The 22,196-nt window shown below is 43.7% G+C and overlaps 1 protein-coding gene and 1 long non-coding RNA gene across 6 annotated transcripts in view; both read left to right on the top strand.

Annotated features, from left to right (window-relative positions):
* ADAM28 (ADAM metallopeptidase domain 28) overlaps positions 1–20,656 on the top strand; it is a 73,879-nt gene extending 53,223 nt beyond the window's left edge. The window contains exons 14-25 of the mRNA XM_079954978.1: positions 576–771; positions 1,198–1,300; positions 2,480–2,636; positions 4,252–4,332; positions 6,657–6,735; positions 8,701–8,803; positions 9,590–9,686; positions 10,662–10,727; positions 11,605–11,661; positions 14,421–14,498; positions 15,279–15,347; positions 16,765–20,656. Coding sequence (XP_079811104.1) covers positions 576–771; positions 1,198–1,300; positions 2,480–2,636; positions 4,252–4,332; positions 6,657–6,735; positions 8,701–8,803; positions 9,590–9,686; positions 10,662–10,727; positions 11,605–11,661; positions 14,421–14,498; positions 15,279–15,347; positions 16,765–16,797 — 1,119 coding nt within the window. The 3' untranslated portion in view covers positions 16,798–20,656. The remainder of the gene's footprint in view (positions 1–575; positions 772–1,197; positions 1,301–2,479; positions 2,637–4,251; positions 4,333–6,656; positions 6,736–8,700; positions 8,804–9,589; positions 9,687–10,661; positions 10,728–11,604; positions 11,662–14,420; positions 14,499–15,278; positions 15,348–16,764) is intronic.
* The window catches only part of LOC307203973, a 429,983-nt gene that overhangs the window by 273,368 nt on the left and 134,419 nt on the right, over positions 1–22,196 (top strand). The window lies entirely within an intron of this gene.

The following is a 22,196-nucleotide window of genomic DNA, read 5'->3' as shown; positions in this document are numbered from 1 at the left end:
GTGTAACACTATAAGTTGTAGCCAATTAACTTTACTCAGACTAGATCCAGTGAAATTAATGGACCTAGGTTAGCCATGTACATTAATTTCAATGGGTCTGACTTAATGTTGGATACAACCCTATGGGCTCAGTCGGGAATCCAGGCTATGTCTGGACTTGTCCAGATGACCTGTTTATTGAGCATTCATTCTGATTTGTTTGTGGAGAGCTTATAGAACAATGAGCATTCATACTTCTTGATGCATTTCCCTGCCTCTTTCCTAATTGAAAAATAGTTCTTTTCTTGTTTAACAGTGGATTTATTGCAGTACAGCACTTTAATCCACATTGACTTTGTGAAACTAAATTTTCCAGTATGTGCTTGAATCCCCTCCCACAAACACTGAGGGTCTCGTGGAAACCCCTGGAGCTGTTTGGGTTGGGATGCCCATCCTTTCCTAGTAGGTAGCCAGCAAAGCAGATGAAGAGAAGGCTCCACTGTAGACTGGAAGAATCATGATCATTTATATTTGATCTCCACTGCTAAATATGATAAATAACGAGGGATTGGATGACCTTTCACTTTCCCCTACAGATTAGAAGAGCAGGCGCTGTATGCCGGCCAGTGAAGCATGACTGCGATCTACCAGAACTGTGCACAGGGACCTCTCAGCAGTGTCCGATGGATCGCTTCCGAGTGAATGGATTCCCTTGCAAAAATAACGAGGGTTACTGCTACATGGGGAAGTGTCCCACTTTGCAGAACCAATGCATTGCACTTTGGGGGCCAGGTGAGTGAACCCTGGAGTTACTGAACATCTAACTTGAAAGAGGCTTACAGATTTGTTTTGGATTCAGTGGAACTTGGTCTTTCCTGCTGAGCCAGAGCTCAGCTGAGGCTACATTGGTGTAATTCCTTCACTGTAGCTCAATCAGGGCTCAGCTGCCTCTGCTGGGACACATCCAGGAGAACCGAAGCTGGTGTGACTCCCTGAAAAGGGGTGGGATGGGGCAAGGAGAGACTTACACCTATTCCAAACCTCTTTCAGCTCAGCCACACCACCTAGCAACACAGCAGAAAAAGGACTGGTAAAAAGTTGTGCCTGATCATGTGCCTTTGGCTTGATCCGGCACTGTGTTGTGCTCGCGTTCTGCTTTTGCAATTCATTATACTGCTACATGCTGAAGATTTTATTTTATTTCTTTTGCCTTTTCAGGTGCCACAGTGGGTGTGGATTCTTGTTATGCTATAAACCAGAACGGGGTTTATTATGGCCATTGCAAGAAGGCTAATGGCACATACATACCATGTGGAAAAAAGTAAGCACCACAAACACAAATCAGTCCCAGGGCATAGTTTGTCTGAGAGCACATCACCTTGGGTCTGGTCTGACCAATTCCTGGAAACCCTATGCATACCACCTTGGGCTCTGGAATGAGAGAAAGGTGGGGTATAAAAGTATCCAATAGGAGGCATCATGAAAAATTAAGCAGAGGCTCTTTAAAGGTCAGCCGTCTCTGCTTGATTTCTACAAGGAGGTTCAGGTCAGGAAGCACAACCTGCTGCAAATGGTCCTCCAATTCTGCTCGCAAACACCATGGGTCTGCTCTCACCTTTCAAGACAGGCAGATTATGTCAGCTGCAGGTGGTGGGAATTGGGTTCTTTGAGTATTCTTTCATACCTTGAACCATCTCCTAAATGAGCTTCAGAGTTCCGTTGGGCTATGCAAACAACCCAGTTAATTTGGGGGTGGGGTGAGCATAAGGATGAGGGAGAAACTAGATTCAGTTCACATTTAATTAGCACATTCTGAGACAATATGTGAAAAATAGCCATCCTTCAAATTTTGCACCTCTCTGGATTTTGCAATGCAGTTCCCCAGATAAGTAACGTGTTCAAAAATGCATATTAGGGTTAAATGCGCTAATAAATGCATATATTAGTGAAGATAGCATACCAAAGAAGCATTAAATTAGGGGAAACTACATGAAAAAATGTGTATATTAGTCAAAAGATCATACAAATATGTGCTCTGAAATGCTGACAATTTATCATGAGGTTTTCGTATAAAACCTTTTTTGGGGGGAATTCTTGTGGAAGTGCAAAAAACTGAATTTAAGACTGGAGTGGGGGAATGAGAAGCTGAGAGAACCTAAATTGATAGGTTTACCCATCCCTAGATGAGCAGTCTTCTGCTTATCCCTTAATAAAAATAAATAATAGAATCATAAAATTGTAGACTTGGAAAGGTCCATGAGGGTCATCTAGTCCATCCCCTGCAATGCAGGAATCCTTTGCCCAAGGTGGGGCTTGAAACCACAACCCTGAGATGAAGAATCTCATGCTGTACCAGCTGAGCTATTCCAGAAGGGCAAATGAATATCAGTTAATCTGGTGAATGCATGAGGATTCCAAACGAGAGAAAAATATGACTTCCCTAATTAGTCTGTTCTTGTTTAAAAGAAAAACTCAAGGTAACTGTCTGCTTCCTTTTCAGAGATATAAAGTGTGGCAAGTTATATTGTACAGGGGGTTCTCGAATGCCTTCAACTGGAAGTCTAGTGTCGTTTGATACATGCAAAGGCAGTTTCCCAGGCAAGGACCAAGAAGATGGTGGAATGGTTGCCACTGGAACAAAATGCGGAGAAGGCATGGTTAGTGACTCACATTCTCTTCCTTTGATCCACAGGTGTGGTCAGGGGGGAGGTTTCTCAAGCACAATTTCTGTAATGCTGTTGTTGGAATTGCTGCAAGAACAGAGTGAGCCATTCCAAGCAGGGCTGCACCTTTGGGGTTCATTTCATTTGTCAGCCATGCTTCTGATCCTGCCTGTGAACTGAGCCTGTCCAAGTTATGTTCACATACTTCAAATGCCGGCACAATAATATCCTGAATGCTACAGCTGGAAGATTTAATTCCATTGCAGTTTTTTTTCTGAGTCCTTTTAAGGAGTGAAATTGGCATGCACTTATTCTTTGAAAGCAGAAGTCACCTACCTGGCTCCCACTGGGGCTCTGGGGCCCTTGAATTCCTCTTGTGATGCCTAGGAAGCCCTCTGACCCCATACTCTCTTCTTCCATGAGGTGATGAGGGTGGTTACCTTCTTCGTCCCTTGAAAATGCCTAGAGCTGAAGGAGGAAGCTGGAAGAGGGATGTTCTTTCCCTCTCCCTTTACAAGGTTCAGATTAGTTCTATTGGATCTTTTCCCAGATGCCTTGGGAAAAGGAAGTGTGTGTGTGCTTCTGTCTCATGTGGGGTGCTCAGTGCTTTTTTAAAAAGGGGTACTGAAGGGTACGCAGTACCAGCACCTCCTTTTGTTGTTGTTAAGAAGTGTGGCACTTACTGGAACAACTTCATGGTTGTAGAAAAGAAGCACTGGGCTTAAAAGAAGCACATCTGGCGTAGAAGGGAGAGAAGTGACCAGAGGAAGTGTCACCCACAGCACCCACTCAAAAATTCAAATGTGCCCATGAGCCTAAAAAACATTGATGACCCCTCTTCTAAAGTGACATGGATCTTAAGATGGAGGTCAGAAGTTAGTATAGCTCAGTCATGACTGGCCATCTCCTCCCCAGCCAAGCAGGTCTCTAGACTCACAGGCTCAAGAAACTGACAAGTATACCCCTTCTTTGAGGACACAACAAAGCTAGAAAGCTGCCATATCATTCTGTGATCTGAGCTGCCTACCAACATGGCGGGTGGGAGCACAGGGTCAGAAAGTTATATCCAGTCACACTATTTGTACCTTAAGCCAGATATTATCTATACTACCTGGCTGAGGCTATCCATGTTCCCACGCAGAAAAGGCTCTTTCCCTTTACTCACTACTTGAACCTTTTATTTTTTTTAAAAAAAAATTTATTGAGATTTTTTAAATACAAAAGTGCACAAATAATAAACAATAAGACATGTGTCATAACATATTTTCAGAGCTTCTTTGGACTCCCTCACGTCCCCCGCTCCCACTTGCATCATTGTAAAACTTTTTCCAGCAATTTATCAACTTGTTTACATTCTTAAGTCTCATTCATTTAATTTAGTCTAATAATTCTCCAAAAAAATTATATTTTCCTCAATCTCATTTATCATCCAGATTACATCTAATTTAGTGGTGCTCAATTGTTTATGATCTGGCATCCTTCTTATCATCCAATTAAATTAAAAAAACACTACTTGAACCTTTTAATTGAAGCTTCAGTGGTGTTGAGTTTTGCAGAAAAGAAAAGAACCGCCCCACCCTGTTGATCATCTTTGGCATTTTGCTTTCAGGTCTGCAGCAATGGGCAATGTGTCGAGATTGAGAGAGCCTACAGGTCTACCAACTGTTCTTCCAAGTGCCAAGGACATGCTGTAAGAGTTACATCACGGTTAAGGGAAGAATAATGGTGGCTGCTTTTTAGTGGCCTTTGTAAACGTTCTGCTTAGAGACACAAGCCTTTCCTTCCTCTGTTGAGCACGTATGCCTGTATTCTTCACCCTTCCTCTCACAGTATTCTCCCAGGACCATGTTCCTCAATGAGTTACTGAATTGCTGCATTAGAGACTTTGGTTCTTTTGCTTTCCCCCACCTCTGCCCATGCCCAGTATTTCTTCTGTAGCTTCTGACGGATGCCAGTGCCCCAGTCCTGGTTGTCAGTTACAAGATACTGTGTATGTTGCTCTCTGAACTGTCTCTACTAGGGATGGGGGAGAGAAATGTGTTCAGTTGCATTTTAATGAGAATTGGAATGCAGCTATCCTTCAAAATTTTAACTTATCCTAATTTTTGCAATGCAGTTCTCTAACCCAGATGTGTATATTGGGGGAAAGTGTGCACAAAATACACATATTACTGTGCAAAACTGCACTGTATTCGGGGAAATTTCCTTCAAAACTGTATACATTAGGCAAAAATGCACACAACAAAGTTTATACTAGGAGAAGGAGAAGGAAACAAAAATGGATAGATTCACCCATCCCTACTTTATGCTGGTATGCTGGAGCCAATGAAGATGTGTCTGGACATGTACAGTGGTGCCTCGCAAGACGAAAAGAATCCATTCCGCGAGTCTCTTCGTCTAGCGATTTTTTCATCTTGCGAAGCAAGCCCATTGACGGCTTAGCGGATTAGCGCTATTAGTGGTTTAGCGGCTTTTAGCGGCTTAGCGGATAAGCGGATAAGCGGCTTAGCGGCTTAGAAAAAGGGGAAAAAAAGAAAAAAAACCCCGCAGGAACTCGCAAGACATTTTCGTCTTGCGAAGCAAGCCCATAGGAAATTCGTTTTGCGAAGCAACTCCAAAACGGAAAACTCTTTCGTCTAGCGAGTTTTCTGTCTTGCGAGGCATTCGTCTTGCGGGGCACCACTGTACTTGGGCTCCCTGGTTGAGGTTAACCCTTGAGTCCCATGGCATGAAGAGCCCAGAGTTTGTTGCACTAGCCAAAATGTGTGGAATTGGATGCAAAGTCCTCTCTTGCTGGCAAAACCTGATGGTGAAAGCAAGCCCTGAACCAGATGGCATTGCAACAGTGACCGTTAAATGTCACAATTGTTGTTGTTGTTGTTCTTCTTCTTATTATTAATATTTTATTTATTTCATAAAATTTATTTACCACTTGATTGTAAAAAAACCCTTAAAGTGGTTTACAAAAAAGAAATTATTAATTTAATATTATTACTATATTGTTGTTAAATGTGTTATTCTGTTTTTTAAAATATTATTTAATATTTATATCCTTCTACCAATAAGTACCCAGAGAAACTTACAAAAGAAAGAAAAAAGGAAACCTAATAATACATTGAAGAATAAGCATGTATTACTAAAAAACTTACAGCCATGAAAAGCAGCAATTAAATTAACAGTCTGAAGACAAGAGGAAGGGAGCCAGGTGCTGTAGGTCCAGTGTAGGCCACCCACTGTCCTGAGCAAGACAGTTTTGGTCCTAAAACCAGGACAGAAGCAAAATTGGTTTCATCCTGAAAATCCTGGTGCTGAGAAGTGACCACACACTCAGGCACCTTGCCCAAATCAGGAAGGTTGGAGACAGGATCACAGTTTCTAAGGTTAGCCAGGTCATCATAGCATGAACATAAGATCATGAGAAAAGCCCTGTGGAGTCTGGCCAAAGGCCCATCTTGTCCAGCATCCTGTTCTCTCAGCAGTCAACCAGATGCCCATGGGAAGCCCACAAGAAGGGCAGCAGCACTCTCTCCACTGCTGGAGTCCTGGCAATGGGTGACCAGAGGTTTACTTCTGTAAATTGTGAGGGCCATTCCTTTCCACAAGGAGGCCTTGACCACCTTTGAATCTCAGGTAGACAAGACATTTTTGAAAGTTTCCCCCTTCTCAAAGAAGTCTCTCTCTCTCTCTCTCTCTCTCTCTCTCTCTCTCTCTCTCTGTGTGTGTGTGTGTGTGTGTTCAGTATTTTGGCTAACAGCTGATGACTTACACCAATTTTGGGATTGACTGCAGTTTTGATAATTTGTTGGAGCTGTGCCTTTGTTATCTATATAATTTTGTATTTATTTTAAAATGTTTGTTTTATGACTTGCACTGCACTGAATAACAGACCTGATCAAAAGGCAGGATAGACATCTTTCCAATAAAAATAAATGAATGAATGAATAAAGCAAGCATGGTCTGCTTCTTTTCCATGTGCCCATTTTAGAGACTAATGCTAGGTCTGTGCTATCACAGGTATGTGACCATGAGCTGCTATGCCAGTGTGAAGAAGGATGGGCGCCACCAAATTGCGATGACCCCACAGCAAATAGATGTGAGTTAAAGCAGGAGCCCCTTGCCACACTCCCCCTTTCTTTCCACCTAACATAACCATGGACTCTTTTGTCATATGGCTAACAAAATGGCCTCTTCCCCAAATTTGCCACCCAATTCACAGATGATTAATTTTTTGGGGAGGGGGATTTGGGCTATTGGGTGAGGACTTCTGAATGGATTTGGAGCCAGGCTTACTATTTGCAATGGGGGCGGCCATGAGTGTCTACCCCTTTTAAAGCTCTAAACAGTAAAATGAAGGCAATGATGGAGCTCTTCTCAGAAGCTACCAGTTTGCAGCTGACATGTTTTCCCCAGAATGCCCCAAATCCAGCTTCGTTCTGGAGTATTCTGGGGGTGAAAAATGGCGTCCACCAGCCGCTAAACAGAGCTTTATTGTTACCTTATTGGGAGTTGGGGTGGCGGGGGGGGGCAGTGGCACAGCTTCTCTGCCACAAATGGTAAACCTGCCTCACCATGAACTCTTCTGAAAATCCCACCTGAAATATTGGCCGCTATTTCAGGGAACAACCCACCCTGTCCCAATATTGTTGAAAGTTTGCAGCTGCAAACTCAGTTTGGCATAAGCCATTTCTCTGTGTGTTCTCCTGCTCCACATAGCTGAGCTAGTGATGGAAGTGAATGATCATTTAGGTAACAACATCAGGACATCAGGTAAGTTCTGTAATGTGATGGGGGAACTCAATGCACTGCTGTCATTTGGGGTGACTCACCTTTGCTTCTTATAAATTCTTCCCTTACTGCTGATTTCAGTGGCATTAGGTTGGCCATATTTACCAAAGTTCTGTCTCCAGGACATGTAGCAAAGTGTACACCAAACTCTCTTCTATTGCGCTGCATGACTGCAAGTTTCTCCTGATAAAGTAGTAAACTCAGGCGGCCCAAAGTATTAACAAGTTTATAAAAATATGGGGGGGTAATAACTAGTAAAATCTTACCAAATCTACTCAGTCCTACTGAATTCCATGGGACTTATCCCCAGGTAAGTAGGGTTAGGACTGCATCTTATGTAATTTGGGGAAGGATCCTTGGGTAGCAGGAAAACAAATGCAATTATCCTAGCATACAGTGTGATATCATCCTGTTGAATTCTTGCTGCTTTGATGATGGCCAGAAAGAGGAGACGGAGAGCTCTATTTGAAGAAGGATGTAGTTCATTACTTAGCTGCAAGATGACCCTTCTCTGAGCAAGAAGTTGTATGCAAAGAGGATGGTGGCCCATTATTTATTTACCTATTATCAACACATTTCTTTATTATATTTTTATCCTGCCCTTCACTCCAAAGAGCTCGGAGTGACACACTGTCTCTCATACACACATTTATCCTAGAACAACAACTACAAGCTTTTGTGTATCCAAAGCAATTCACTTACAGTAGCTTGTTTTAATCCTTACAATTTCTGTAAGATGGGGCAGTATAATTAACCCTATATTACAGATGCCAGGCAATTCTCTAAACCATGGTTTAGATGGTCACAAATGAACTGCAGCAAAGCCTCAGGTAGGTTCATATGCAACCTCCCCTCTTCTTCTTTCACTAAAGGAGGTGAATTTATTCACCTTGGACTAAACCATGCTCACCTTGAGGTGATTGTGGTCTCTCCATAGTTACAACAAACCAGGGTCAAACCATGCATTGACATTCTGGTTTGGTAAGTAACTAGAGTTAGAATAAAACACAGTTCCCTCATGGTTTAGTCAAAAGTGAAAACAGAAGCTTTAAGTCACTTTTGGATATGAAGGAGAAGATAAGGGAAGGTGTGAGGCTTTCTGACAACACTTTTGTGAAAATCTAGTTCATCACAAACTGGGCTGAGAGAATGTGTTTTGGGTCATTTCCTATGTCACAGAAGAGGAATAGGGAGTCTTTGAGGAAGCATGATTTCCAAGAATTGTCTCTCAGTACAATCTCAGATTTGTTTATGGCCTGTTCTTTTTTTGCAGATATCATCATCATTGTTGCAGTGTTGTTAGCCATTTTAGTCACAGCAGTCACCATCATTGTCTTGTTCCGGTACAAAATTTCAAAGAAGAAAAATAGTCCAAGGTGAATCTTTTAAGTGAAGAATTGTCAGCCAAACTTTTGCAAAAGGATTTAACTGCTGGGTTTGCTAAGCGCTCAATACTAAGAATGGCATGTGTGGCCAGATTGAACATTGGGATGGAAAGCCAACTCTGGCTAGTTTGAGCAGTAGAGTCTTAGATTTTGGATGCCAGAAGCTGCTGATTTGGAGCTATAATTCGCCTTGATTAAAAGAAGGGGTGGAGGACTTGCAGCTGTTCAGATTAGGGATGGCTAGCACAGCCTATCTGTAGGCACTTGCACCATAAATTGTATGTTTTTTGTATTTATGCATTTCTGATAAAACACAGTTTTGTATGCCCGTTTCCTGTAAAGTAATGCACGTTTGTATGTATTTTGTACCAAAACGGCAAGGCAAAATTCAAAGTGGAGAATTCATATGTGTATTCCAATTCGCATATAAGTCTGAAACCAGTTTGGTTTCCTTTAAAATACTGTAGGGCTAGACAACAAGCTCTTCTGGAATCAGTCCTCCTGATCAGGTATACCTCATTTCTCCTATGCTGCAATGGCAAAATCCAGAGCTTCCCCTCCAAGCTCTGTATTCCTTTGGAAAGAAGGACGGGATGTTATTATTATTATTCTGGACCAAACAATATATGATTCAGGAGAGACAGTGAAGGTCTCCATTCCCTGTCTTTTCTGCATCCTATATTGTTTGACCAAGACTTCTACATTTCTGTGTACAGAACACAGATGTTCTAAGTTATGAATTCAATCTGCATGCTAATATTTACTGTTTTTTGATAGCACCCAAAAGAGTGTGGCTGGATCCACAAACCATGCCTTCTCAGGTCAAGATCAGAAGAGAAGACAGCATCTTGGCCCTGTGCCTGGCCCTCCAGAGGTGAGAAGCAACACAAACGGTTTAAACATCTGGGCAAAAGCAATGATCCTGTACCATTTGCAGTCCATTTTCCAACTCCAGGGAATCCACCCCATGCTATATACCAGAACTGTTTTGGTTCCATGGTCCAAATCTTTATCAGGATCCACCATACTGGCCAAATTTGATAGGCGGGTGAGCCTACCCACCTTTCAATTTCATGATGTCATGGGATTTGGTGCTTTGAAGTCCCAGAGCGAGGACACTTTGCTCCAGTGGGCTTTGGCAAAGCACCGCCCTTACCTGTATGACATCAGGTATAGGACGAGTCAGTATGGCTTGCCCAGAATGGCTTTAGAGAAGGGTGATGAGCCCAGATTGGCTCATGAACCAGAGGTTCCTTACCCTGCTGTGTAGCTATGCAATGCTCAAGTTCTCAGCAACTCCAAAATTGAGCCCCTAGCATGGTGCATTTATTTCATTCTTTATTTCGTTTGTTAGTCATTTTGCACTAAAAAGTCTCAAAGTGAATTAACAAGATATAATACAAAAATAAAACCAATTAAAAACCAGAAAACATAAAACACTGTACCATATAAAATATCCTAAGATGTTCACCCAGCAACACAAATATAAAGGATGAGTCTTGTCCTAACTCACTGTGTTTATCTTGTATATGCTTTAATTTTCTACTGAAACATCTCTGACTTGTATCCAACTAAGTCACACTGAGAGTAGACCCACTGAAATCAATGGACATGACCTGTTTAACCATCCACTGATTTCAGTGGATCTGCTCTGAGTTTGTTTTAATTTGATACAACTCACTGACTGTAGCACTTGCACGTCTACCTTTCAGTCCTGAAATTACCGTCTATATGTTTCTCTAGCATGCCTGTGTAATGTGTAAGATTCATGTGACAACTGAGGATACCTCATTGTTGTTTTGAAAAGCAAAGATGGCACACTGTTTAAAAAGCTGTTTCCTGCTTTTAGGTCACCTCTTCCAGAGTTCTGCTCCCTCCACCTCCACCCCAACCAAACAAACCACCAGTTTCTGTTGTAAGTAATATTAAATGAAATAGTTATTCCTTAAAATATGGACCACAACAACACTGGAAACTAGAATGCTTCTGGAATTAATTGTTTGTGAATTGCAGCCTGAACTGACCAATCAGCACCAGCTGGATTAATGTACATATCAGAATATAGTTGTTCTTTGGATTTTACACTTCTCTGAATTTTGCTCAAGAATGTGCATATTTTGTGATAAAATAAAATACATTTAGAAATGCATCCTTTTAAAAAATGTTCAAAAATATGCATTGAAGTACACGTTTTCATGTGGGTTTCTAAGAACAAAATTCACCAGATTAAATGCACAAAGGGGATGGAACAGAAAGCCTGCTAAATTGTCTCTGACCAAGATTAGATGGTACCATCCTTTCCTCCTAGTAACAGTAAAATCTAAAAAACCCCCAGCAAATGTAATGCAATATGCAATCTACACAATTATATCTCATCATTCTGAGAAGGAAATATATTTATGCTAATGGCAATGCTTAAAAAAGAATGAAAGCGATGTCAAAAATGTGCAATACAATTGTATGCATTTCTGGTCAGAAGTAAATTCCACTGCATTTAATGTGACTTGTTTTAGAGTAAACATGTGTACTAAACATGTTAGTTACTTTAAAACACACACACAACCACACACAAAAAATTAACATGTCACAGATAAACTTGAGGCAAAAACCTTTCTCCCCAGCATGGTGTTTTTCATGTTCCTGGAAAATTTTGTTCTTTTAACCTGGGGAATGTTGAAACGTGTGTCTTTGTGATTTGTTGGGGTTCTAGAAAGTCAGGTGGCATGAAACTGTATTCAACTATTCCACTTTATAGAAGCACTAACCAAATGTTGCTTCTTATAATTCCTCAGCAAATTCCAGATGAACCGTGCAATCACATATCAACCATGTATCAAAATGCCAGAATGGTAAGTTCCTAAATGAGCTCAAGAAGGATCCTTCTGGAGTGGGGGGGAAAGCTGAATCAAGAGTGCTATTATTTCCCCACTAATATTGACCATTGGAGTTCCAGGGGGATCGTATGGCACCATTTCTCAACTTCCATATCTCAATCCATAGAAGAGTAAATAGGGTGTTAAATCCCATGTTTTTGAGGTCAAGGAAACAAATGGGCATGTTTTAACTGGCTGACAAATAGAGTATACTGAATCAGCAGTTTATTCAATCCAATTTATTTATTCCATTTATTCGAGGGTTGGACTATATGACTTTTTGGGTGCCTTCCAATTCTACAATGATTCTATGAGCCTAAAAGGGACGCAGGTGGCACTGTGGTCTTGAGCTTGCTGATCATGAGGTTGCATAGCTGTCAACTTACAGATTTGAAAATAAGGGACCAGCAGCCAAAATAAGGGACCTGCAGCCTCGCCTGTTCCAGGCACTCCAGTCTTCCTGTCCTCCTGCAGTCTGGTCAAACTCATGCTTGTAGCTTCGAGAACACTGTCCAACCAACTTTGTAACCAGAGGTTCAACTGAATAGAATCTGAATCACATGCACCACAAGGCCTATGCAGCCTCAATTTAAGATGGCTCCCCGGCCTGGCTTTGCACTGCAAAGTTTGCAGCAGCATGTGCAACAAAATAGCGTCCAGCATTCAAAAAACCCCTCAGCTTGCATTAACTAGCCACACACAAGGCATGCAAGCTCCACCCCCCAGTCGTTCTTAGACTTCTTATTGGGTGAGCAACACAGCCAAGCAACACAGTTGGAGCCTCCCTCCTCCCTGGCCGGCAGGGAGGGAGGGAGAGGAGCTGCTTCCTTTGAAATTTAAGGGACATCATTTAAGGGACATTTAAGGGACATCCATCAATAAGGGACAGCAGCGGGACATGGCGTTGGAATAAGGGACTGTCCCTTCAAATAAGGGACACTTGACAGCTATGTGAGGTTGGCAGTTTGAATCTGCATGATAGGGTGAGCTCCTGTTGCTCTGTCCCAGCTCCTGCCAATGTAGCAGTCCAAAAGCATGCCAGCACAAATAGATAAATAGGTACTGCTAAACGGCATTTCTTTGAGCACTCTGGCTTTCGTCACAGTGTCCCATTGTGCCAGATGCAGTTTAGTCATGCTGGTCACATGACCTGGAAAGCTGTCTGCGGACGAACGCCGGCTCCCTCGGCCTGAAAGCAGAGATGAAAACCGCACCCCATAGTTGAATTTGACTGGATTTAACCACCCAGGGGCCCTTTACCTTTTTACATGATTGTGGGATGCTTGCCTAGATGAATAAAACAATGAGTTGGACTTCCAAAGCCATTTCCCCCTGAGTCAGCCCATTGGTCCCTGCAGCCCAGTATTGTCTATACAAAGGCTGGAGAACCACTTTTGTCCAGTGAGCCAGATCAACTAGAGCCACTCCTCCACGGACCACTTTTGATTGGTGGGTAGCTCCACGCACCTGTCAGTCACCTGCCAGCATATGACATCAGGTGAGCCTGCTGGAAAGCAGCAGGGCTTGTACCCGGTGCTGAATTTAAACAGTTCTGAATGCAAAAGCTATTGCCAAGGAAAATTGGGAACACATTCCTGTGCTCATGATTGTTCCTTGGCAGCTTAGGTTTTACCTCCCCCACTCCAGTAGTTTTATGGCATCTGGTGAGTGGGCATGGCTTGCTTCAGTGAAGGTTTTCTTATGGTAGAGTTCACATAGCTTGTTGCATGGCCAGCACACAGTAGTACTCCCTTTGAGTAGTCCCTTTTATGTGCACAGATCATACATCTACACCACCAAACTATATAGGTTTTATCTGTGGCGGATCTTGGGGTCTCAAATTCAGCAGCGCCCAGTGTGATGCAAAAGTTCAGTGTCCCCGGCCTCTTGTGCTCTATTCTAAATCATAGATTCAGCATCCCCTAAGGTGTCCCCGAGGCTCTATGCCCAGTGTGACTGAACCAGTTTTGCTCCCCTAAATCCACCTCTGGTTTTATACCAATTTAATTGTCACAGCTTCCTGCAAAGAAACCTGGGCATTGTTGTTTGGGGAGATTGCTGAGAATTCTCTGCTGTTTCCAGAGAAAAGGAAATGAATGTTAAATTAGTATAAGTCTATGTTGCACACACGCAGGTGGCGTGGGACGCAGGTGGCGCTGTGGGTTAAAGCCTCAGTGCCTAGGACTTGCCAATCGAAAGGTCGGCGGTTCGAATCCCTGCGGCGGGGTGCGCTCCCGCTGCTCGGTCCCAGCGCCTGCCAACCTAGCAGTTCGAAAGCACCTCCGGGTGCAAGTAGATAAATAGGGACCGCTTACCAGCGGGAAGGTAAACGGCGTTTCCGTGTGCGGCTCTGGCTCGCCAGAGCAGCGATGTCACGCTGGCCACGTGACCCGGAAGTGTCTCCGGACAGCGCTGGCCCCTGGCCTCTTAAGTGAGATGGGCGCACAACCCCAGAGTCTGTCAAGACTGGCCCGTACGGGCAGGGGTACCTTTACCTTTACCTTTTTATGTTGCACACACAAGCCCTGACAACAAGCTCACTTAGCTGGCAATTGCTGCAGACAGCTGAGTCAGATTCTGAGTATGAGCAAAACACAGAAAGCACCGCTCCTGCCTTGTTTTCTGTCCCCTAAAAAATGGTGCCTTCTTCAGATATCCTTGCCTGCTGTCTTGATATCTTTCTTGCTTACTATGCGGAAATGTTTTAGATAATCTCCTGTTTTCTTTTATTCCAGCCAATTGTAAAGCCAAACATTCCTCCACCTCCAATTCCAACTGCCAAGACAGGGTTTTCTTATGTCAACAGCAATGCAGTAAGTAATTGCTTCAGGATTTTCTCTCTCCTTTCTAGCTGGTGCAACTATCACCAGTGTGAATCTTCTTCAATCAACTAGTTGTCCATTTTCACTTTTTCCCAGGGTGATGAGAGAGGCTGCAGTTAGAAAAAATGGCAAGGGTAGTTCAGATGCCATTACCCCCAAAGTTAATGAGGCCCTCTGTTAACTACAGAAGCAGCCTCAAATCCTGATTTCAAATCTTGGTTAAGGGGGAACCTTGGTAAAGGTTGACAGGAAAAAAATCAGCCAGATTACAGATGGAACCTGCAGTCCTATGCCTCCCACTCCACCCTGCTTTTTGAATGTGAATTGGTTGTAAATCTCCTTGAGATTTTGGGTTGCATCCAACTAAGTTCTATTCAGGGTAGACTCACTGAAATTAATGAACCTAAGTTAGCCACATCCATTAACTTCAATGGGACTTCTCTAAGTATGGCTAGTATTGGATATACACCCCCCCTTTTAAATAAAGTTTCTAACAAATGCAAATCATCCTCATCATCTACTTTTAAGACTGCCATTTGTTTTTACCTTATTTTGTACTGTGCTGATTTTGTGCACTTTTGCAGAAGGCAGGATAAATCTTCATTATGATCAATATTGTATTTATTTATTCATTGCGTTAATATTAATATTAATTGGAATTGGAATTTTCAAATGAGCTCCAAATAAGCTGCCTGGGTGGGTTGGTTGTGTTGAAGAGAGAAAAGGGGGTGACTGACATCTGATCAGGAACATGTGGCACTTCTCTTACAGGCAGCAGCAGTGATGGAAACTCCTTCTCCCCACTTCAAGCGTAAGGCAGCTCCGCCACCTCCGCCCCAGGTAAGGAGCCCCAAGATTCACACGGAAGATGCTGAGCTGCAGAGTGTCCAGTCGCTCGCTGTTGGAGGCAGGATGTCTTTGACTGATGGCTTCTGGGAGCAGCCGGTTGGGAGTGCGTTGTTGTGCTCAGGTCCTGCTTCTGGGCTTCCCCTAGGTTGGCCACTGCAAGGACAGCATGCTGGGCAAGAAGGACCCTGTGGCCTCATCTCTCAGGGGAAGACCCAGCAGCAATTTTCTTCATTCCTGTGGCAATGTGCTCAACCATAACCTTTTGTTCCCTGAGGCAAAGAACGTGTGCATTGCACCTGAGGGAAGGAAGCCATTTGGGGAGCGTAGGGCGGGCTATGCAGACCTGCAAGCAGAACCTGAGCACAACCGCACTCTCCCCACTGCAATTCCCAGCAGATGTTGTTCAGAGCCATGGTGCCCCAACAGTGTGCATAGAACACAGCCGTTGTGGCTAATAGCCAGCAGTAGCTTTATGCTCCATCAAGCTGTCGAGTTTTAGTTTAAAGCCATCCAAGTTAGTGACCATCCCTACCTCTTATTCAAGGGAGAAAGGCAGGAATAATTTGAGGATGTGGCACACCACAAAAATGGATGGTGGAGATGTATACATACATACAGGCCCCACTTACTGAGCACAATGTGTTTCCTAGAAATCATTCGGTCTGCAAGTGTTTACATGAGTCCACTATTTCTACGTGTAAAGGTAAAGGGACCCCTGACTGTTAGGTCCAGTCGCGGACGACTCTGGGGTTGTGGCGCTCATCTCGCTTTACTGGCCGAGGGAGCCGGCGTACAGCTTCCGGGTCATGTGGCCAGCATGACCACATTAACCCACAGCGCCACCCGCAATCCATCTTTTCTACGTATACCTATGGGGAAATTTCTAATGTGTTCCCGACCATGGAATTTTGGCCCCGCCCCCCAAAGCCAAGAAAACCCGTGAAAGCCTAGAAAAAAGGCTCACTAATTTGTCTTATCACTACGCCTCCCTCCCTCCATTCCTCAGCTAACCAACAAAAGGCAAACAAGGAAGTAAAAGGTGCTCTCTGTTTGGAGAGCTGAATCTGTGGGATCTGCATGTGTGTACAAATATATCAGAGCAAAGGTGAAGAGCATATATCAATCTATGTAGCCAGAGAAATATGATGGAGGAGTTTCATTTTTCATTTTTCATTTTTAAGATGCTATTTTCACATTTCTTATCAATTTGTATGTATAATGATTTTATTATTGCTTTTATTGGGCTTTTATGCAAGCTGTCTTGAGCACCTCCATTTTTGTATAACTAGCTTAATCAAACTAAAATGGCTAAAAAATAGGTGGTGTGCTTAGGACTGCAACATGGAGAAACTTGGGAAACTTTGTTTTTCTTTTCTTTGACTTCAGCATCTCTTTGCTTTTGTCTTAGGCATTGAAGCCCCCAGGTAACCCCAAGATATGAAGCAAATGAAGGACCAAACCAAATACTGTTCTCCAGTTTCAAGGAACCTTCCCCCCCATCACCAATCCCCATGGCTCCTCCATCTGTGAAGAAAACAGAACAAGCTTTGTTTTTAAAGGTCTAATGGTTTTGTCAGCAAAAGGAATTGAAGTATTTGTGTTCAGAGTATTGTTGCCTGCAATCCTCCTGACACTTCAGCAAGTAACTGAAAGGTGCAATATTCAAGCATTTTGCAATATATCCGTAGTGACAGAATCCTGATTTAGGAGATCCTGGTACAAAAGAAACGGTGAACTGAGCCACGTAGTTTTAAGCAATGAAGTTTCTTTCTGGGCCAGTGATCTCCATGCCAGTTGTGATCGCCCATCACTGCCATCTGTGGACAAGACCTGAGGTTTTTGGAGGCTGCTCAAAGCTTTATGGGATTAGGAGTGGGATTTTTCCCTGACTACTGAACTGCTCGTCTTATTGTCGTGGAGCGAGAGCATACCACCATGCCTTGAACAATCCCTCAAAACAATGCAGGCTATTAAAATGGGGAAAGTCAATCTGTTTGACCCTTTTCTCCACCTTGATGCGTCCACAAACCATCACTTTCTCAGGATGCTCAGACTCCAAATCTCTTGTGCTTCACGCATTTACTGCTAAACAGCTTCCATAATGTGCAATGGTACTAGTGTTGCCAGCTTCTTTTACCAGCACTGCGCCTGTGCATTTAACAACAGCTTGATCTGCAGATATGTGCAGGTGACTGTGTTTCTCTCTCAAATGCTGATTCTTTCAATCCAAGCTGCTATTAAAGGCAGAGGAGCAGGGCAGTTGGCAACCCTAGATGATAGAAGGCATCCTTGTTAGCACTTGCTTAGACTAGAGTTCCATTTTAAATAGTTTATTTATCATAGAGTGTAAACTTAAGAAACACTACTATTCAAATGCTCACATATGCTTTAAGCACCTGATTTGTATGTGGCTGTGAAATAAGTTGGAATACAACAGTATATTCTTTCTTTTTGGGTTAACTCTATGAAAAGGTCATTAGTGAAACTATTACTGTAGAAATTAGCGGGGGAGCAATGGGATCCAATGTACTTCGTGCAATATAAAAAAAATCAGGTACACCAACACAACTAGAAGTATAGACTTGTTAGGTCAGAACAATTACCTTTCACTGTTTTTTGATAAGGATTCTCCATTGCTCGCTCTCTCCTCACACAGAACACTGTGTGCCCACAGTTTGCTTAATTTCCAGTTAATTCATGTCTCCTTCCCTCTGCATCACCAAAGCAAGCATGATGTGATCATATGCACAGTTGCATCAAGATTCCTTGGGATACATGCATGCATCAGTAACACACCCTGCATTGTAGTGAGGGATGTGATCATATCAGGATTGCTTTTCTGCAGTGTTTTACTGAGAGATATGCACATCAGAACCAGAAAATTGGTAGACAGAAGATGCATATGAACCAAAACAAATGGTGTGGTTTGATTCTGAAATTAATTACAGATTTTTCTCTGGTTAAATTGGAATTTGGAAAGAGCAGAACTCAGGGCTGGCTGGAACAGAAATGCCATCAGAGCAGGACTTTAGGGCAGGTGACAGGGGTTTGACTCAGCAGAATGAACATGACTGCAGAAGGGCTGGTTTAACCACATTTTGAAGTAAGCACATTGCAATGTAAAACCAAGGAACAGTCTAAATTACCTAACTGGAAAGCTCACCTAGATTCCTTGACCTGCAAGCTGTACAGAGCTCTCTGAAGGAAGAACAGGTCGAAAGAGTAATCTGTGAAATTAAAGGATACCACACAAGGCACAGAATAAAAAATCCATAGCACGTGTCTCTTCGTGGACCAGCACTCTCAACCACCTGTTCATGTTTTTTGTTACATTCACAGCACAGATAAGACCTCAAAATACCGTATTTCTGATACAGTCTTCAAATTTGAGCACAATGCTTGTCACCAGGCAAAGAGTACAATCAGAATACTGTGCATACAGAGAGCTGTAAGATGGTCTTTATTTATCAATAGTTCAGATGCAACCAGAGTTTGGGCCTCAAATACAAGAGTTGTGAATGTGGAGTCATGGTGAGCATTTATGGAAAAGCAGCAACAGCAGTGGGGAAGGAGTTAACCCTCGCTGCTGCTTTTTCTCTGCAGCCAGTGCCAGATTCAGGGTTGTGCGGACAGTTCCTCCCCACAGGGCACTGAGCAGACAGGGCACAAAACTGAGAAGATCCATTTGGGGGACAGAAAATTTTAGCCTTGCACATGACACCATGTTACAAAAGATTACCAACTCCACCCCTTCTGTAGCCCCTTCTAATCTCGTATCCCCACTGCTTAGCTCAGAGGTATTAGAGTGGCGAGTGTGTTTGAGAAAGAGAGTGATTCCCTGCAAGTAGAGCAAATAAAGCAAAGAGAGAAGTTGGTTACAACATTTCCCCTGGGTGTGCTGCTTTTCTGCTTGCAGGGAGTGCTTGGACATGGGGAACACACTCAAATGGCACCTGCCTCCCACCTTCAGCCTCAAGTAGTCCCATCTACTCTGCCATCCCCTTCAGGGCTCTACCACCTCATTCCACTGCTTGTGGACATTAAGCCTTAGAGATCAGGTTTCTTGGCCTGAGGAGAAGGAGCAGGCAGGCAAGAAGAGGGAAAGCAGGGCTAAAGGAATCATTGGGCATCACCATTTCTCCCTTGCGGCTGTCCCTGCCTATAAGCCAGACACACAAATAGAAGATTGCCAAGTTTCAGCTACAAGTCACATTTTTAGAGAGTTATAATGTTTAAACATAAAGATAAAGCCACTACCCTGTCAACTCTCTACTCTGCTTTTAAAGCTCAGATGTCTGGGGACGGCATCCCTGCTGCCTTTGCTGATGACACAGCATTATCAATCAGTTGCCTCTTGTTTTTCTGTCAAGGACACATTCCAGGCAGGAAAAGAGCTCCTGGAGGGTATGGAGCAGACCCACTCTCTTTAACAGCATATATGGAATCTTCTGCAGTTGTACTCTCAGATGCATCCTCCATGCATTTCAAAGGGGGCAGGTCAAGAAAGTTTCTCGCTAGCTCATATCCCTTTTCTCCAGCCATGAGTTTTCTATTGATTATTTCTTCTGTGTTTCCCCACCCTACCTTGGTGGAGCTATTTTTTTTATGTACTGTAAGTGATTTTGCGGGACACGGGTGGCGCTGTGGGTTAAACCACAGAGCCTAGGACTTGCCGATCAGAAGGTCGGCAGTTCAAATCTCCGCGACGGGGTGAGCTCCCATTGCTCGGTCCCTGCTCCTGCCAACCTAGCAGTTCGGAAGCACATCAAAGTGCAAGTAGATAAATAGGTACCGCTCCGGCGGGAAGGTAAACAGCATTTCCGTGCTTCTCTGGTTCGCTAGAAGTGGCTTAGTCATGGTGGCCACATGACCCGGAAACTGTACGCTGGCTCCCTCGGCCTATAAAGCGAGATGAGTGCCGCAACCCCAGAGTCGGCCACGACTGGACCTAATGGTCAGGGGTCCCTTTACCTTTACTTTTTAAGTGATTTTGCATCTGGTGAATGGAGATTTTGAAATGTTATATTGTTATCTATGGAGAAAGTGTATTTACAAATATATCTGTATTTAAAATGTTATTATATAAAGTCTAAACTTTTCCGGGGGAGACAAAACCCCCGCCGTAGAGTATCTTGTCTTTATCCATCATTTTATTTTGTTTAAATTGCTTCTGTGCTAATTTACATTTCTGAAAAATGTCTAGGTTTATGACCCTATCTCAGCATGGCAAATAGAGACCGTTGCAGAATGTCAAAACAAAGCCTTAAGCATGAAAAATAAAATTAATATTGACCCTTAAAGCAGCACCATTAATGAGGGACACACACACACACACACACAAAACATTCTATATTTTGTTTTCATTTGTAATGTAACAGATGGTGTGGAATACAAATGTGTTATTGTATTGTTGCAATTTGAAGGACTTATGGTGCTCCAGAACAAACACAATTCAGCCCCTGTGTGTGTGCTGTGGGGGAGATGGGAGTCATGCTATTGCGCTATCCCTTCCTCTCTGCATTCCCCCACTCACTGCTTTCACGAGGCTGAAGAGCCTTCTCCCAGCTTGGGATTCTGAGCGTGTTGCTGTGACAGTGGAGGCAGAACAGGGCCTTCCCCTCCATTATTTGGTCTAATTCTCTTTTAAAACCATCCAAGTTGGTGCCCATCGCTGCTTGTGGGAGTGAATCCCATAGTTTAACCACACGCTGTGTAGGAGAAGTACAGTGGACCCTCTAGTTACGTACCACTCTGGATACATAACTTTCGGATTACGAATGTGGCAAACCCGGAGGTGTATACTTCCATGTTTCACCATGCCGGCATGTGCAGAAATGCTCAATCGCGCTGCGCACATGTGCAGAAGGAGCGCCCCTGCCTATGGACTTTTTGGGTTGCAGATGGACAGCACCATCTCAAGCATATCCAGCGCCATGGTGCAAAGGTCCCTCCGGTGTCCCCCCCCCCCCCATTTCCCAGAGTTGTTGACCTCTGGCGAGGCTGGAGGAGGCGGGCAGTGGCTGGAGGGTGGCTCCTCTGGCGGGGAAGAGGCGGAGGCTGGACGCGGCACCTCCTGGCTCAGCTGGCCGCTTTGTGCTGCGGTGGCCACGGCAGGCGGAGGCTCCAGGTACGGCGCTGCTTCGGTGTGGAATGGCAGAGGCAGGCAAGGGTGGCGAGCTGATGCCGGGAGCCACCGCGTCCAGCCTCTGCCTCTTCCCTGGCGCCCCGCGCCACTAGCCTCTATGGGCAAGACGCCCCTGTGGACGGACCCCCAGAACGAATTTAATTCGTATCTGGAGGGTCCACTGTACTTTCTTTTGTGTGTCCTGGATCTTGACCAGCTTCGCTGGGTGTCTCCAAGTTCTAGTGTTAAGAGAGAGGGAGAAAATGCTGAACTCTGCCCACGTTCACCACACCACGCACAACTGTGTATGGAACGATTAAAACCATTTCAACATATATAAAACATGTTTAACAATTCCATTTTAAAAAAAAACCCAATTCAAACAAGTTCAAGTTCAACACAGATTCAGACGGACAAAATGTCCACTTAAAAGACTTGATGGAAAAGGAAGATCTTCATTAGGTTTCCAAAATGGTGCTGATGATGGTGGTCATTGAATGCGTAGTGGGCAGGGGTTCTAAAGGGTGGGTGCCACCATACTAAAGACCCACTTTATATATCACACAGAATGGTCTCCCCTGATGAGATGGCATCTGCAGGAGGTCTTCTCTTGCAGGACACAGTGTATAGCAGGTGGGGCAATCTTTCAAGTATTTTTCAAATTTTGATGGTACTCGAGTTCCCATCAGCTGCAGCCAACTTGGATGGTGAATGAT

Source organism: Podarcis cretensis (assembly GCF_951804945.1).
Source record: "Podarcis cretensis genome assembly, chromosome: 15".
Lineage (NCBI taxonomy): Eukaryota > Metazoa > Chordata > Lepidosauria > Squamata > Lacertidae > Podarcis > Podarcis cretensis.
The sequence above is the reverse complement of the archived record's forward strand: the minus strand, read 5'-3'. Positions and strand labels throughout refer to the sequence as shown.